General features: G+C 40.2%; 1 protein-coding gene across 9 annotated transcripts in view; it reads right to left on the bottom strand.

Moving 5' to 3' along the window:
• Nucleotides 1-15,436, bottom strand: part of ASCC3 (activating signal cointegrator 1 complex subunit 3) — a 508,597-nt gene that overhangs the window by 365,115 nt on the left and 128,046 nt on the right. For all 9 annotated transcript variants that reach the window (XM_073336867.1, XM_073336864.1, XM_073336863.1 and 6 more), the window contains 2 exons: nucleotides 5,888-6,088; nucleotides 5,288-5,428 (listed from right to left, as the gene is read on the bottom strand). In XM_073336867.1, the coding sequence (XP_073192968.1) occupies nucleotides 5,288-5,428; nucleotides 5,888-6,088 (342 nt within the window). The remainder of the gene's footprint in view (nucleotides 1-5,287; nucleotides 5,429-5,887; nucleotides 6,089-15,436) is intronic.

The raw sequence follows: 15,436 nt of genomic DNA on the forward strand, positions 1-15,436 counted from the left end.
GGCAACCAAGCCTCGTGTTGAATTCTAAATGTTTATATTACTTGGAAATTGGATGCCTTAGACAATAGTTCAATTGGACCATTATCTGCCTATCTAACCAGTCTGCATTTTCATTGTTCTTTCAATGAAGAGATGAAATGGATCCTAATCCAATCTCTGCACAAAAAGAACAAGTATGTCTCAAGTGAAGTTTGTTCCTCTTTGCCCATTTATATACATCACTAGCAGATTTTTGTTATCTCTTGATCTCTTCCACAGAAACTGGATAGCAAACTTTGTAGGAGAAAGGATGTTACTGGAGCAACAAGGGTACCAAGAAGAATCAAAGTTTTATTGCATATATTTTATGTTACTAAATTGTTCTAAATGAGCACTTTAAACATTACTTCTCAGTTGTTCACTACTATTAAAAAGACACTTGACTTTCAGTTCTGTAAACCCCTTAAAAGGAGCTGAATTAGATGTCTTTCACTGACCATTTTTTCCCTTTTCCATCTGGTAAGCATTGATTTCTCCCCCTCCCTCCATTTCTAATGAAGCTTAAAATTAATAAGACTTTTTGTTTACTTCCTTGCTTGATATTCACACTGCTCTAGAAATAAGATGAGTTTGTAAATTGCTGCTGTACAGCCAACAGCGGCAGAACACCACTTTTTAAAATTCAAGTTCTTCAGAACTGTCCCTATACTTTGGGCATGCACGTGTTTTATTTTGCCACAGTGACTTTAGTTTTTCAGGTTTCAGAGTAGCTGCAGTGTTAGTCTGTAAACGCAAAAAGAAAAGGAGTACTTGTGGCACCTTAGAGACTAACAAATTTATTTGAGCATAAGCTTTCATGAGCTACAGCTCACTTCATCGGATGCATTCAGTGGAAAATACAGTGGGGAGATTTTATATACACAGAGAACATGAAACAATGCATGTTCCCATACACACTGTAAGGAGAGTGATCAGGTAAGGTGAACTATTACCAGCAGGAGAGCGGGAGGAAAAAAACCTTTTTTAGTGATAATCAAGGTGGGCCATTTCCAGCAGTTGACAACAATGTGTGAGGAACAGTGGCGGGGGGGGGGGGTTAAACATGGGGAAATAGTTTTACTTTGTGTAATGACACATCCACTCCCAGTCTTTATTCAAACCTAATGTAATGGTGTCCAGTTTGCAAATTAATTCCAATTCAGCAGTCTCTCGTTGGAGTCTGTTTTTGAATTTTTTTTTTGAAGAATTGCAACTTTTAGGTCTGTAATCGAGCGACCAGAGAGATTGAAGTGTTCTCCGACTGGTTTTTGAATGTTATAATTCCTGACGTCTGATTTGTGTCCATTTATTCTTTTACGTAGAGACTGTCCGGTTTGGCCAATGTACACATCTGTATCATCCGAATCAGAGACCTCCCCAAATGGTGGTGCTGCTGGAACCACCAGAATGGGAGGTGGTAGGAACATAGCAGGAGGAAGGATCCCTGTGAGCAGGTCACCAGGTCGGGGCTCATGATGACAGCAGCCCTTCAAATGCAAACAACTCATGGAGACCCAGAGCACTTCAGAGTCTCCTAGCGGTCAATGGTAGTCGTTCTACTGGAGGGACCAGTACTGGTAACTACATTTGTCTGGAGACCAATGGTTCCCAGGGGCTGGCGAAGTCACAGGATCCATGGTCGGTACCTATGGATCCAGTGATCGGTGCAGGCTTTCTTGCTCTTGTGAGTCTTGGAAAGTGTGGTTCCTCCATGGCCGGATCTTGTGGATGGTGCCAAATCCTTCTTAGGCATGGAGAAAAATTTATTGCCATGCTTATGTGCATGCTCCCTTGCCTCATGGCTAGGCCCCGCAGCAGGGCCCTTAGTGCTGGTACCAGCAGAACCCAATGGAGGCTCTGCAGTAGGGGGAGCGCTCTTCGCCTACTCAGGCTGATATAAGGGGAGGTTCCCTGGCCAGGATCTGACACTGGTCCCATGGCAACCTCCATGAGGTGCTTCTTGAGGCAGAGAACCTGGTTTTCTAACGCATGGGCATGGAAGGAGAGGCAGATACTGCACCTTATCACAATATGGGATTCCCCCAAGGAGTTTAAACAGTGCTGGTGCTCGTCACTGATGGAAAACAAGCAGGGGGCAGGAAGCACAGATTTTCAACTTCAGCATAATCCAGTATCTAAATCTGGATACTGGGCGGGAATATGCAGCAGTGAGAATCAACTGGAGACACCAGCAGCCCGCTGCACTCTATCGCCTTGGGCAAAACCATGAGGTAATATAATTAATGCCATCCAACATCAGTTTATGGAAAACAGATCTTGTCGTACGAACTTGATTTTTTTTTAACAAGACAAGTTTGGTTGATATAGGTAATAGCGTTGATGTAATATACTTAGACGCTTCTATACAACACTTCATTTGGTACCACTAAATATTTTGATTAAGAAACTAGAATGATATAAAATCAACATGGTCCACATTAAATGGATTAAATGCTGGCTAACCGATAGCTCTCAAAATGTAATTGTAAATAAGGAATCATCATCAAGCTGGTGTGTTTGTAAAGGGATCTGGTGGGGAACGGCCTATGCTATTTAACATTTTTGTCAATGACTTGGAAGAAAACAAAAATGACTTATCAAGCTTGCAGATGACAAAGATTGGGCTCTAGTAAATAATTAATAGGACAGTACATTGATATAGAGCTAGCTGGATCGCTTAGTAAGCTGGACGCAAGCAAACATATTTCAATATGGTCAATGTAAGGTCATATATCTAAGAATCACATATGTGGTCCATACGTACAGCATGGTGAGGCTCTAAGCTGAGAAGCAATGATTCTGAAAAGACTTTCTGACCATTGATGATAACCAGCTGTACATGAGCTCCCAATGTGATGTTATGGCCAAAAGGGTTAATGCAATCTGTGGATGTATAAAGAGGGAATACCTAGGGGGACCAGATAAGTTATATTACCTCTGTACCTGGCAATAGTGTGACTGCTACTGGAATATTGTGTCAAGTTCTGGTGTCCACAATTCAAGAAGGATGCTGAAAATTTGAAGAGGGTTCAAAAAAGAGCCACAAGAATAAACAAAGGATTGGAAAACATGCCATATAGTTAGGGCTACGATTTAGCCATGGGTATTTTTTTTAGTAAAAGTCATGGACAGGTCATGGGCAATAAACAAAAATTCATGGCCCATGACCTGTCCATGTTTTATACTATAAATACCCCTGAATAAATCTTGCGGGGGGGTAAGGGGGGTGCGCCACGCAGGGCCGCTGCTGGAGGAGAAAGCCCAGGGTCCACTGCAGGGGGGCGTGACGGGGCCAGCAGCTGCTCTTGCTACCCCAGGACCGCTGCCCGGGGCCGCCTGAGCAGCAGCTGGTGTAGCTGGTCCCAGGGCCGCTTCAGCAGTGGCCAGCACAGCTGGCTATGGGTCTGCCCAAGAAGCCAGATGCAGGACCGCTCCAGCAGCAGCCGGTGTGGCTGTCCCCAGGGCCACCTGAGCAACTGGCCCTAGAGCCAGCTGCTTGGGCAGCCTGGATTCAGCCACACTGGCTGCTGCAGAAGTCACAGAGGTTGTGGAAAGTCATGGAATCCGTGACTTTCCGTGACCTACGTAACAGACACTGAGCCCTACATATAGTGAAAGACTCTAGGAGCTCAATCTGTTTAGTATAACAAAGAAAAGATTAACGGGTGACTTAATCACAGTCTGCACTGAAAATGAGGAATAAAAGTTTGATGAGAAGGCTCTTCAGTCCAGCAAAGGTATAACAAGAGCTTATTGCTGGAGCTTGAAGCTTGACAAACTAAAAGTAAGGTGTATATTTTTAACAGTGACAGTAATTAATCATTGAACAACATACCTGGGCTGTGGTGAAACCTCCATCATGAGGAATTTTCAAATCAAGACTGGATGTTTTTTAAAAAAATCTCGTTCAAACAGGAATTAATTCAGGGAAATCCCATGGTCTGTACTGTACAGGAGGTCAGGCTAGATTATCACAATCATCGCCTCTGGATTTACAATCCATACATCTATATTTTCTTTTTAACATAGGAAAAGAACTCTCCAGTCTAATAACGGAGATGTAAAGCATATCAAAACTAAAAAGAAAAGAGTATCTCTCAATTGAATCAATGTTAATTACTACAGGATTAATGACACATAAGTGTTCATAATACATAATCAATACAGCCAAAGCTTATTCGGATTCATGAAATTAGGAGTCAAAAGGGTAACAACAAGGAGTTTAAGCATAAAAACACAAATACTTTTTTCCACAATACAAACAAGCATTACATCACTGGCTGAAAGACTGCTTGCCCAAAACATACACCTGATAAAAGCCTCTTTTCTAAACAAAAAAGGCAATATGGAAATAGTCGTATCTGCTAACGAAAAATGTGCATGCTGCACAACCCTGCAGATGAAGTCATGTATGCAAATTCAGTTATTAAAATGTCTAGAATTTCTCAAAAGGCAAAAAGAACTTCATTAATGATGCCTGATATTTTTCATCACTTAAACGCTCTTTATCCAAGGAAATATACTGAGATTAGTCATCAGCAGAATCTTCAAGGTTATTAACCCTTTAAAAAGATGATTAACAAGGTGGGTGAGGTAATATCTTTTATTGAACCAACTTCAAATACGAGACATGACCTCCCCAACTTGTCTTTCTAATAGCCTGGGGCCAACACAGCTACAACACCACTGTATACTTTAAAAAGACGTCTGACAAAATATTCATTTACACAACAATATTGTCGTAATATTTCAAACTTGTTTTGCATTTTCCATTTAAGGACCTGATGCTCCTTGACTTTTGGGTGTATGTGGGGTATGGGGTTGTTTTTTCTTGTTGTTTTTTTAAATGGAATACCTAGTACCACAATCCCTGACATAATCATTCAAAGGTAGGAATAATCCATTAAAAAGCTGTAATCCAGAAGTAAGGGACCTGGTTCTACTAATGGTTATAAGCAATGAAGAGACCATGGGTCTATCCAGGGACCTAATAAAACCGGGAAAGTTGTGGGTGTATTATAGGATTGTAGATTGAACCTCAAATTTCAGTGAAAAAATAGATCATTTTAGGTTTGTGTTTCAGATCTATCTGAAAGTTTTCTCCATTGTGAATGTGTTCCAAACTTTGGTCCCATTTTAAACATATGCAGTATAATTAATAGCACGTTACATCCCAACTACTACAACATTTGACAACGAAGTTTTTTAACAAATGAAAGTGTGCACACATGCGTGCACACAGGCACTCTTCATCTGAAACAAAACATACCTGTGTTCGCAGAATTTCACCTTTTGACAACTGCATATCACCCGTCAACTCTTTCACAGTGATGCCTAGTGGCTCCAGACGCTTGCTGAAGTAATTTGTCATTTCAGCTGCCAAAGCCTTCATAGGAGCAACATACACAATCTGCACCAAAAGGACACGAGCTTGATAAATGAGCAAACTGCACAATGTCATTTGTTTCATGGCAACCAACACAAATCACAATTTATTGTGAAATATGATTGTAGCCACTTACAGTGAAAAATCTTAATAGCGATATATGAAAAGTAGTTATCTTTGTTAGATAAGTGTGCCACTGTTTAGAGGACAATGGATTTTGTTTATACAGCCTCATTACTTTGAGAATTGGATCTGCATCAAAGCAAAATGTATTTTCATAGCTTTTCACATACGTAATAAGATTTTCAGAGCACAAATAGGAATTGGTTTAATAGTAATGAAGTAAATCACCAGCATTTTCTATGAGACTTGGAGATGTATAATACCCTTGAAAATTTCTTGATTTCATATAATGGGTAGAACTGTATAATGGGTTTTATCTTATGAGTTAAAAAAGTTGGTTTTGGTTCATTGAATTCCTACCTTAAACTCATCCTTTTTGATAACTCCTTGCTGAACATGCTGGCGAATTTCATGCAGGACAGTTAGCATGGCAATGTTAGTTTTCCCAGCTCCGGTGGGTGCACAGATCAGCATGTTCTCATTTGTACTATAGGCAGTCTCAAAAACTATTGATTGGATTCGGTTTAGTCTTTTCATGCCTTTAAAAACAAGTTGCCCAATCTGAAAGAAAACAAAGTATTGCAATGAAAATACAAGGACAGCAAAATTAAAGGAGTAATTTTTGGATCCTCTTAGAAATTAGTCACAAATCTTTAATCCCAAAGGCTAAATCTACTATGCTGGAAACTTCAAATTTCTTTTCTTATGTATTCCAAGTAGGATAACTTTTAAAACATTAACATAATCAGTTAATCTTAACTACACCACTGTTACGTTTTTCACTTTTACCAAAAACACACTGACCAAACTTCATTAAGAGTTAATGAATATTAGCATAAAAACAGTATTAATAGATTATATGATTGTTTTGTATTTTAAACATAATTACATAATTATTAGTGAAAAAATGTAGACCTTTATAGCACTTTATAAATTAGGAAAGATGTACTAAGTTGACATCCTAAAGCTATTTTAAGGCATAACGAGGAAACAATCTCCTCCTCCTCTCTGATTGGAAGGGAGGCCTTCAGAGCATTGTCAGGCCACTACCTATATAGACTGCATAGCTAAACGAAAAGTCAAAAATATAAACTAACCTATTACATTAAAAAACAATATTAAGAGAACATTAAAGTTACAAAGTCAATCACACAAAAATTAGGAAATGCCAGAACTAAGGTTGCTTTTCTGCCTTATGCTGACCCCCTTTAGCATATGCAATATGATTAGGGCCCTTCATTTTCTGTTTTTATTGTATTTAATTTTTCCCAGGAATTTATCAGTGTTTATTACAACAACAACAAAAGCAGGTGAAAATTGGTGGAAAAAACTATTACTTTTTCTAGGTAAATAATCAGGGTTTATTTTGTTGGACGGAAGGACAAAGGAAAAAAGTATTCAGTAGATTAATGCTTTGATGAATGGAATTCTATGTGGTTTGCTGCAGAACTAAAAACAAAATGCCACTCTGAGTTTAAGAAAACAATATATCTCTAGTCCCCAAATAAAACTTTTCATTTGAATAAAAACAGTTTACTGTTTTGACTTAGAACTATTAGCCTATAAATGTTTACATTTAATAACTGGGCCACACCATTCGCAGCGCATACACTCAACTTCATCCTTTTTGCCTGTTTTGTTTTTTAAAAACTTTCCAATACATCCTTGCGTTCTGAAAAGTATTCTGATAGATGTTTGTTTTTTCCATTGTGTCAGATATTTAAACCATTCTCTGTTAACAGCTTGAAATATGTACATGGTGGGAGTGAGATTCATCAGTACATTAAGATGCGCATGGACTTCAGAGCTTGAGCATGAACCTGTTTATTGTGTGTATCTTCTAGACCAGTGCTTCTCAAGCTATCTGATGTGGGGGACCGGCAATTTTTTTTTCCAATGTGCATGCAGACCAACAGCCGATGGCTCGCGGACCAGCAGCAGTCCGCAGACCACTACTTTTAGTATCACTGTTCTAGACTAATACATAGCCTTACTTCAACAGACAGCTTTGCGTATACGCCCACACTAATGTATTATCACAGAACATATCTCATGAAATATCTCCTACTTTCCGAATAAAACAAATTATTTTTATGTATTTGAATGATACAGAAGTAGGGTGAAAATTAGAAAAAAAAACAAACAAAACTTTTTGTAAAACCTGGGTCTTTGGGGTTTTTTTTAAAAAAAAAACAGACAGTACTACTACTTTTCCCACAGGACCTTTGTGTTATTCAGTGCACAGCAGTCAGGGTTATGCAGTGGAGATGGTTGTTTGTGGGTATATATACACTGCACACTAAACCCAGACTCTGACTCAGGTTCGAGCCCAAGACCCCTTTCTGTTGACATACAAATCAGTTTGACTTGAGTGAGCAAGCTCAGGTCCTAGGACCCTGCTGTGACTCTGGTCCAAGCCCTGTCATTTTGCAGCGTGGATGCAGCTCAAGCTGCAGATTGGAGTTAAAAAGTCTGTGTAGTGCACTATGGACATGTAAGCACGGCTATGAGACACAGGTCCAGCAACTGCAAGCCCAGGTTTATGATGCAGTGTGGATGTTTAAGCACTGATTTGGAAATACCAAGTCCACAAGCCCAGATCCCTACAGATGCAGGTTTAAAGTGCAATATAGATATACTCTGTAGGACCCCTGCTTCGTATATGGCAGAAGTTGGAGGGTGCCTAGTCAATGAGGCAGAGGAGTGCAGGAAGAGAAAGGATGATCTCCTAAGAATGGTCATACTGGGTCAAACCAATGATCCATCTCGCCCAGTATCCTGTCTTCCAACACTGGGCAATGCCAGGTGCTTAAGAGGAAATGAACAGAACAAGTAATCATCAACTGATCCATCCCCCGTTGCCCATTCCCAGCTTCTGGCAAACAGAGGCTAGGGACACTTCAGAGAATGGTTTTGCATCTCTGTCCATCCTGGCTAACAGCCATTAAGGGACCTATCCTCCACGAATTTATCTAGTTCTTTTTTGAACCCTGTTAATAGTCTTGGACTTCACAACATCCTCTGGCAAGAGTTCCACAGGTTGACTGCACTGTGTGAAGAAATACTTCCGTTTGTTTTAAACCTGCTGCCTATTAATTTCATATGGTGACCGCTAGTTCTTGTGTTATGAGAAGGAGCAAACAACACTTCCTTATTTACTTTCTCCACACCAGTCATGATTTTTTAGACTTCTAACTTGTCCCCTTTTAGCTGTCTCTTTTCCAAGCTGAAAAGTCCCAACCTTATTAATCTCTCCTCATATCAAAACTGTTCCATACCCTTAATGATTTTTGTTGTCCTTTTCAGTACCTTTTCCAATTGCAATACATCTTTTTTGAGATGGGACAACCAGATCTGAACACAGTATTCAAGATATGGGCATCCTGGATTTACATAGAGGCAATATGATATTTTCCCTCTTATTATCTATCCATACCGAACATTCTGTTAACTTTGACTGCCACTGCATATTAAGTGGATGTTTTCAGAGAACTATCTACAATAACTCAAAGATCTCTTTCTTGAGCGGCAACACCTAATTGTATATGTATAGTTATATACCATCATTTTATATGTATAGCTGGGATTATGTTTTCCAATGTGGATTAATTTGCTTTTATCGAAATTGAATTTCATCTGACATTTTGTTGTCCAAGGCATCCAGTTTTGTGACATCCCTTTGTAACTCTTCGCAGTCTGCTTTGGATTTAACTATCTTGAGTAGTTGTGTGTCATCTGGAAATTTTGCCACCTCACTGTTTACCCCTTTTTCCAAATCAATTATGAATATGTTGAACAGTACTGGTCCTCGTACAGACCTAAGTTCCCTCTAAGCTGCACGGCCGTGCAGCAGACTATCAAGGGCCACGCAGGCAAGGAGAGGCACCTCTCCCCTGGTTCCAGCCTTGGAGCTGTCACAGCGAGAGAGAGCGGGGGGTGGGGTAGTCTGCCCAGGGGCAGCCTGCACCCCAAACTCCTCATCCCCAGCCAGAGCTCTCACCTCCACATACCCCAACCCTCTGACCCAGCCCTGAGCCCCGTCCTGCCCTCTAAACCCCTCATCCCTGGCCTCACCCCCAACCCCCCCACAGTGCAACCCTCTGCCCCAGCCCTAAGCTCCCTCCCACACTCTGAACCCCTCACTCCCCCCCGCCCCAGCCACACATCACCTCCATATTGGTGCACATAGCAAAATTCATTCCACACATGGATGTAAAAAATTAGAGGGAACATTGGTACAGAGCCCTTGGCAACACCATTATTTACATCTCTCCATTCTAAAAACTGACCATTTATTCTTACCCTTTGTTTCCTATCTTTTAACCAGTTATCAATCTATGAGAGTACTTTCCCTCTTATCCCATGACAGCTTACTTTGCTTAAGAGCCTTTGGTGAGAGACTTCGTCAAAGGCTTTCTGAAAATCTAAGTGCAGTCCTTGAGTTCCTTCAAAATTCTTGGGTGAATACCATCTTGTTCTGGTGACTTATTACTGTTTAGATTATCAATTTGTTCCAAAACCACCAGATTGTCACCTCAAAAGGCTCAAGTTTGGAAATCTTCCTCAGAGCCTCAGCCATAAACACGGATGCAAAGAATTCATTTACTTTCATGAGTGTTCCTCTGGCATCTCAATCATCCAGCAGCTGGCCACACTGATTGTTTAGCAAACTTCCTGCTTCTGATATACTTAAAAAAAAATTGTTATTACTTTTTGAGTCTTCAGCCAGTTGTTCTGCAAATTCTTTTTTGGCCTTCCTAATTATATGTTTACACTTTATTTGCCAGAGTTCATGCTCCTTTCTATTTTCCTCACTAGGATTTAACTTCCACTTTTTAAAAGGATGCCTTTTTGTCTCTCACTGCTTCTTCTATTTTGTTGTTTAGCCACAGTGGCACTTTTTTGGTTCTTTATGTTTTTTTTAATTTGGGGTATACATTTAAGTTCAGCCTCTATTACGGTGTTTTTTAAAAAGTTTCCATGCAGCTTGCAGGGATTTCACTTTTGGGATTGTACCTTTTAATTTCTATTTAACTAATTTCCTTTTTTGTGTGTAGTACCCCTTTCTGAAATTAAATGCTACCATGGTGTCTCCCCTCCCCATCCCAGGGATGTTAAATTCAATTATATTATGGTCCCTATTACCAAGCGGTTCAGCTATATTCACCTCTTGGACCAGATCCTGTGCTCCACTTAGGACTAAATCAAGAATTGCCTCTCCTCTGGTGGGTTCTGGGACTAGCTGCTCGAAGAAGCAGTCATTTAAGGTGTCAAGAAACTTTGGGCATGGCTACACTTGCAGATGTAGAGCGCTGTAAGTTAAACCAGCCCTCGGAGAGCACAGTAGGGAAAGCGCTGCACTGTGTCCAGATTGTCAAATTCAAGCACATTGGCGTGGCCACATTAGCAGCTCTTGCAACGGCCACAGAGAGCACTGCATTGTGGTAGCTATCCCAGCATGCAAGTGGCTGCAACATGCTTTTCAAATGGAGTGGGGTTCAGTGGGGTGGAATGTGACAGGGAGCGTGTTGTGTGTATGTGGGGATAGAGAGAGGGTTTGGGGAGGAGCTGAGAGCATGTCAGCATGCTGTCTTGTAAGTTCAGACAACAGCAGACCCCTCCCTCCCCCGCCTCTCAAGCGACATTCAACACTAATGGTTGCTTCATCCCAGAGCAGATAAGCATGTCAGATGTCAGAAATGGAGCTTTCAAAGGGCATATCCGCATTCCTGTAGGCGATTCCAAACAATGACAAGATTGGCCACTTGACTTAAGGGGATTATGGGATGTTTCCGGAGGCTGATCAGAGCACAGTAATGCAACACCTTATTCACACTGACCCTGGGGCGTTTCAGCTGAGGTGCACCAAGCATTATGCTTCTCGTGGAGGTGGATTACCAGGACCACTCCAGCTGCAGAGTCCAGGTACTCTAAGTGCCTTGCCAGTGTGGACGGGTCATGAGTTAGGGAGCCCGGGGCTGCTTTAATGCGCTCTAACTTGCAAGTGTAGCCATGCCCTTTATCTCTGCATCCCATCCTGAGGTAAAATGTACCCAGTCAATATAGAGATAATTGAAATCCCCCATTATTACTGAGTTTTTTATTTTTGTAGCCTCTCTAATCTCCCTGAGCATTTCAGAGTCACTATCATCTTCCTGGTCAGTTGGTTGGTAATATATCCCTACTCCTATATTCTTATCAATCAAGCATGGAATTACTATCCATAGAGATTCTGTGATACAGTTTGGTTCATTTAAGATTTTTACTTCATTTGACTCTACGCTTCCTTTCACATATAGTGCCACTCCATCTATTCTGTCCTTCCAACATATTTTGTACCCAGGTATTACTGTATCCCATGGAATATCATCAATCCACCAAATTTCTGTAATGCTTATTATATCAATATCCTCATTTAATACGAGGCACTCAAGTTCACCCATTATTTAGACTTCTAACATTTGTACATGAGCACTTTAAGAAATTGTCACTTTTTAGCTATATTCCATTACGTGATGTAATTGAATGGGACTCTTTCATTTGACTGTTTCTCATCAGATCCTTCCCATATTTTATCATCTTCCAGCCTCTCCTCCTTATTAGGACATAGAGAATCTCCATTAATAGATCCTCTCTGTCCAAACCATGTGCTCCTCCACACCTGTCGGCTCTCCCCCAGCCCTTTTGTAAAAAAAGTGTTTGTCAACAGGAATTTGTCTTATTTTTTCTGTGAGTGTTCATTTGAGAAGGTAGTGATTATCTGGTTTCACCTACATAGTTATTGTGGCATTTGATGAACTGGACAAGGTACACCAATGCTGCATATGTAGGACCCAGGAATCTTGAAAGGCATGTTGTGGCGGGTGTAGGTCATTGTAGTTGTGTGGATATATCTGCAGGTTTTCCATCTGTTCTCGCAGGGTACAGCGCTATTTTGAGTTGGTGTGTCCTGGTCTGTGGGCAGCTTGCTTCTGATGATGAGCTTGGAGAGGCTGGGGGCAGAGGCAGGAGTTTGAAAGGTAGACAAGGGGGTTTGGGAAAGATTTCTTTCAGGATGTGAAATATAGGTTATAATTGTTTGATAATACCCCACTGGGTTCCTGTGTGGGGTGGTAAATGACTCGTAGGGGTGTGAGGTCAGTGGATTCCCCCCGCCCCCATACTGAAAGCTGGTTCTCTCAGGGTATTTGGGTGGCCCATTCCATGATGCAATCTACTTCTTTGGTGGAGTGTCCTTGTTTGGTGAAGGCAGTTTAAATGTTTTAAGATGTATACCCCAGACTTTCTCCTCAGAATATATTCTTTGGTATCGGAGTGCCTGATTAATCAAAAGGGCAAAAAGGCCTTTTCATCACAATAAGCCATAAATATTTAAGCAATAATACTATCGTAAATGAAAATCACATGCCACAAAAGCTTAATATAAAATATGCTTTTATAAATGTAGTGATATGGGACAAGAACACAAATTAATTAGCAAAGAATTTGTGTATGAAAATTCTTAGTTTTCCCTTATGCACAATAGTAGCAGTGCTACTCAAACTCAGTCTGTACTTTTGTTTACAGCATTTGAATTCATGCTTCTATACATATCCCAAGTGTATCTGAATGTCTGCTATAGTTCACTGAATCTTGTGATTCAGAAAAATGTTTATTTCTGCCTTGATCTATTTTAAAGTATTTCCAGAACTTTTCAGGAGGTCTCCTTATATCTTTAAGTTGTGTTTCAACACTGAAGCAATCTTCACTAGTAATATCCTTTTATAGGTTATTCTATTTGCGAAACTGCAGATGGAAAGCCATTTGTTTCCCATCTACTACCGTATGTACATTTACTCGGTGTCTCTTCATTTTCATCAATGGGGCTATAATAAAGTGTTAATGAGCTCCCTACAGAGGCAATGATTGCACAGCCATATCAGGGTTCGATCAATGTATTTTATAGTCTTTTTATTTGTCTTGAGTTTCCCGTTTGTGCACTGTTTAATTTTAGGAATTCTTAAAACACCTTTGAAAATGGTTGTATTTTTTTCTTTGTTTCTTAAAGTTCCATTTAATTAGGTTTTTAATTCTGTGCAAACTGTTTGGAGGTCATACTGAAGGAATTACTGGAGAACAACATATACATAGGTAATGAATAAATAATAAAGCTGAATAAAATATTCAAGTAACTTATGGGATTTTACCAGAATGTCTTTTTAAAAAGGTATAAGTAATGTAACAGTTCAGCTGGAGATAGCCTTTAGTATGGTGAAAAAAGGAATATGGCCTCGATTAAGCAAATAAATTAAATACGTATTTAAGTGTATTAGTACACCTGTTATCAGTAGGACTATTCACATGCTTACATTAAGTATGTGCTTACTATTTTGCTGAATCGGGGCCTGTAAGACTATATTAAGTCTGAGTCTGTTAACCATTCAGGACACAACAAAAGGTTTATCCTTTTTCCCCCTGGCAATCAGGGAGGGATTTTTATATTTTCTGTGGAAGGTGTATACTCAGTTGCCTTTACTTAACAGGGTAAGCAGGCCAGTTCTTTATATTCATGTATTTTATTGTGAAATATATAAGGGTTCCCCAATAGTATGCAGTTGGTGCTTATTTATGTGTTTATAAATCCAAATAAACAAAAATAATATATATTAATACACGATGCGTGGTTCATTTAAATAGGTATATGATCACCGTCACTGCTGTATGGAAATACAAAAACACCTTTAATAGGAATTTGCTAGCACACACAAATGAAAGTAACTTTAGACACCTATATGAAAAATTAGGTTTATATTTAGCAACCTTGAGAGGTATATGGGAAAAAATAGACTGGTTTTAAATAGGATGTTTAGAAGATAAACTATTGGCAAATGAGTCTAACAGAATGTTAGTCATTTGGGCGCATGTGTGACCCAGCATATCTATTAGGGGTTTTGGCCTTGTGTCATAAATATAAAGGGAAGGGTACCAAACTTCCTGCATACAGTACTATAAAATCCCTCCTGGCCAGAGACACAATATCCTTTTACCTGTAAAGGGTTAAGAAGTTCAGGTAACGTGGCTGGCACCTGACCAAAAGGACCAATAAGGGGACAAGATACTTTAAAATCTAGCGGGGAGAAGGGAAGGCTTTTCTCTGTCTGTTCTGTGTGCTTGCCAGAGAGAGATCAAGACAGCAAGCAATCCAACTCCATTAGAATTAGTAAGTACTAGCAAGGAAATGCATTAGCTTATTTTTGTTTTGGCTTGTGATTTTCTCTGTGCTGAGAGGAAGGTGCATTCCTGGTTTTCTTTTTGTAACTTTAAATTTTGGCCCAGAGGGAAATCCTCTGTGTTTTAAATCTGATTGCCCTGTGAGATTAACTTCCCTTCTAATTTTACAGAGGTGCTTCTTTTACCTTCTTTGTTTCTAATAAAGTTCTGTTTCTTTTAAGAGCCTGGCTGATTTCTCTATTGTCCTAAGACCCAGGCGTTTGGGTCTGTGATCACTTTGTAACCAATTGGTTAGGATATTATTCTCAAGCCTCCCCAGGAAAGGTGGTGTAAGGTCTTGGGGGGATATTTTGGAGGAATAGGAACTCCAAGTGGTCCTTTCCCTAATTCTTTGTTAAATCACTTCATGCTGGCAGCGTATACTCCAAGGGCAAAAAGTTTGTGCCTTGGGGAAGTTTTATCCTAAGCTGGTAGAAATATGCTTAGGGGGTCTTTCATGCGGGTCCCCACATCTGTACCCTAGAGTTCAGAGTGGGGAGGGAACCCCGGCACCTTGTAAGACTGGCAGCTGTAGACCCAGGGCATGTGACTGGAAGCAGGCATGTGACTGACAGGAAACAAGATGCAAAGCTTCCTGTTTTGGATGCTGGGACCAGCAGAAACAAAGATCGTGGACTAGGAGCGAGCTTTTGCGCATCT

This window comes from Lepidochelys kempii, chromosome 3, assembly GCF_965140265.1.
Source record: "Lepidochelys kempii isolate rLepKem1 chromosome 3, rLepKem1.hap2, whole genome shotgun sequence".
Lineage (NCBI taxonomy): Eukaryota > Metazoa > Chordata > Testudines > Cheloniidae > Lepidochelys > Lepidochelys kempii.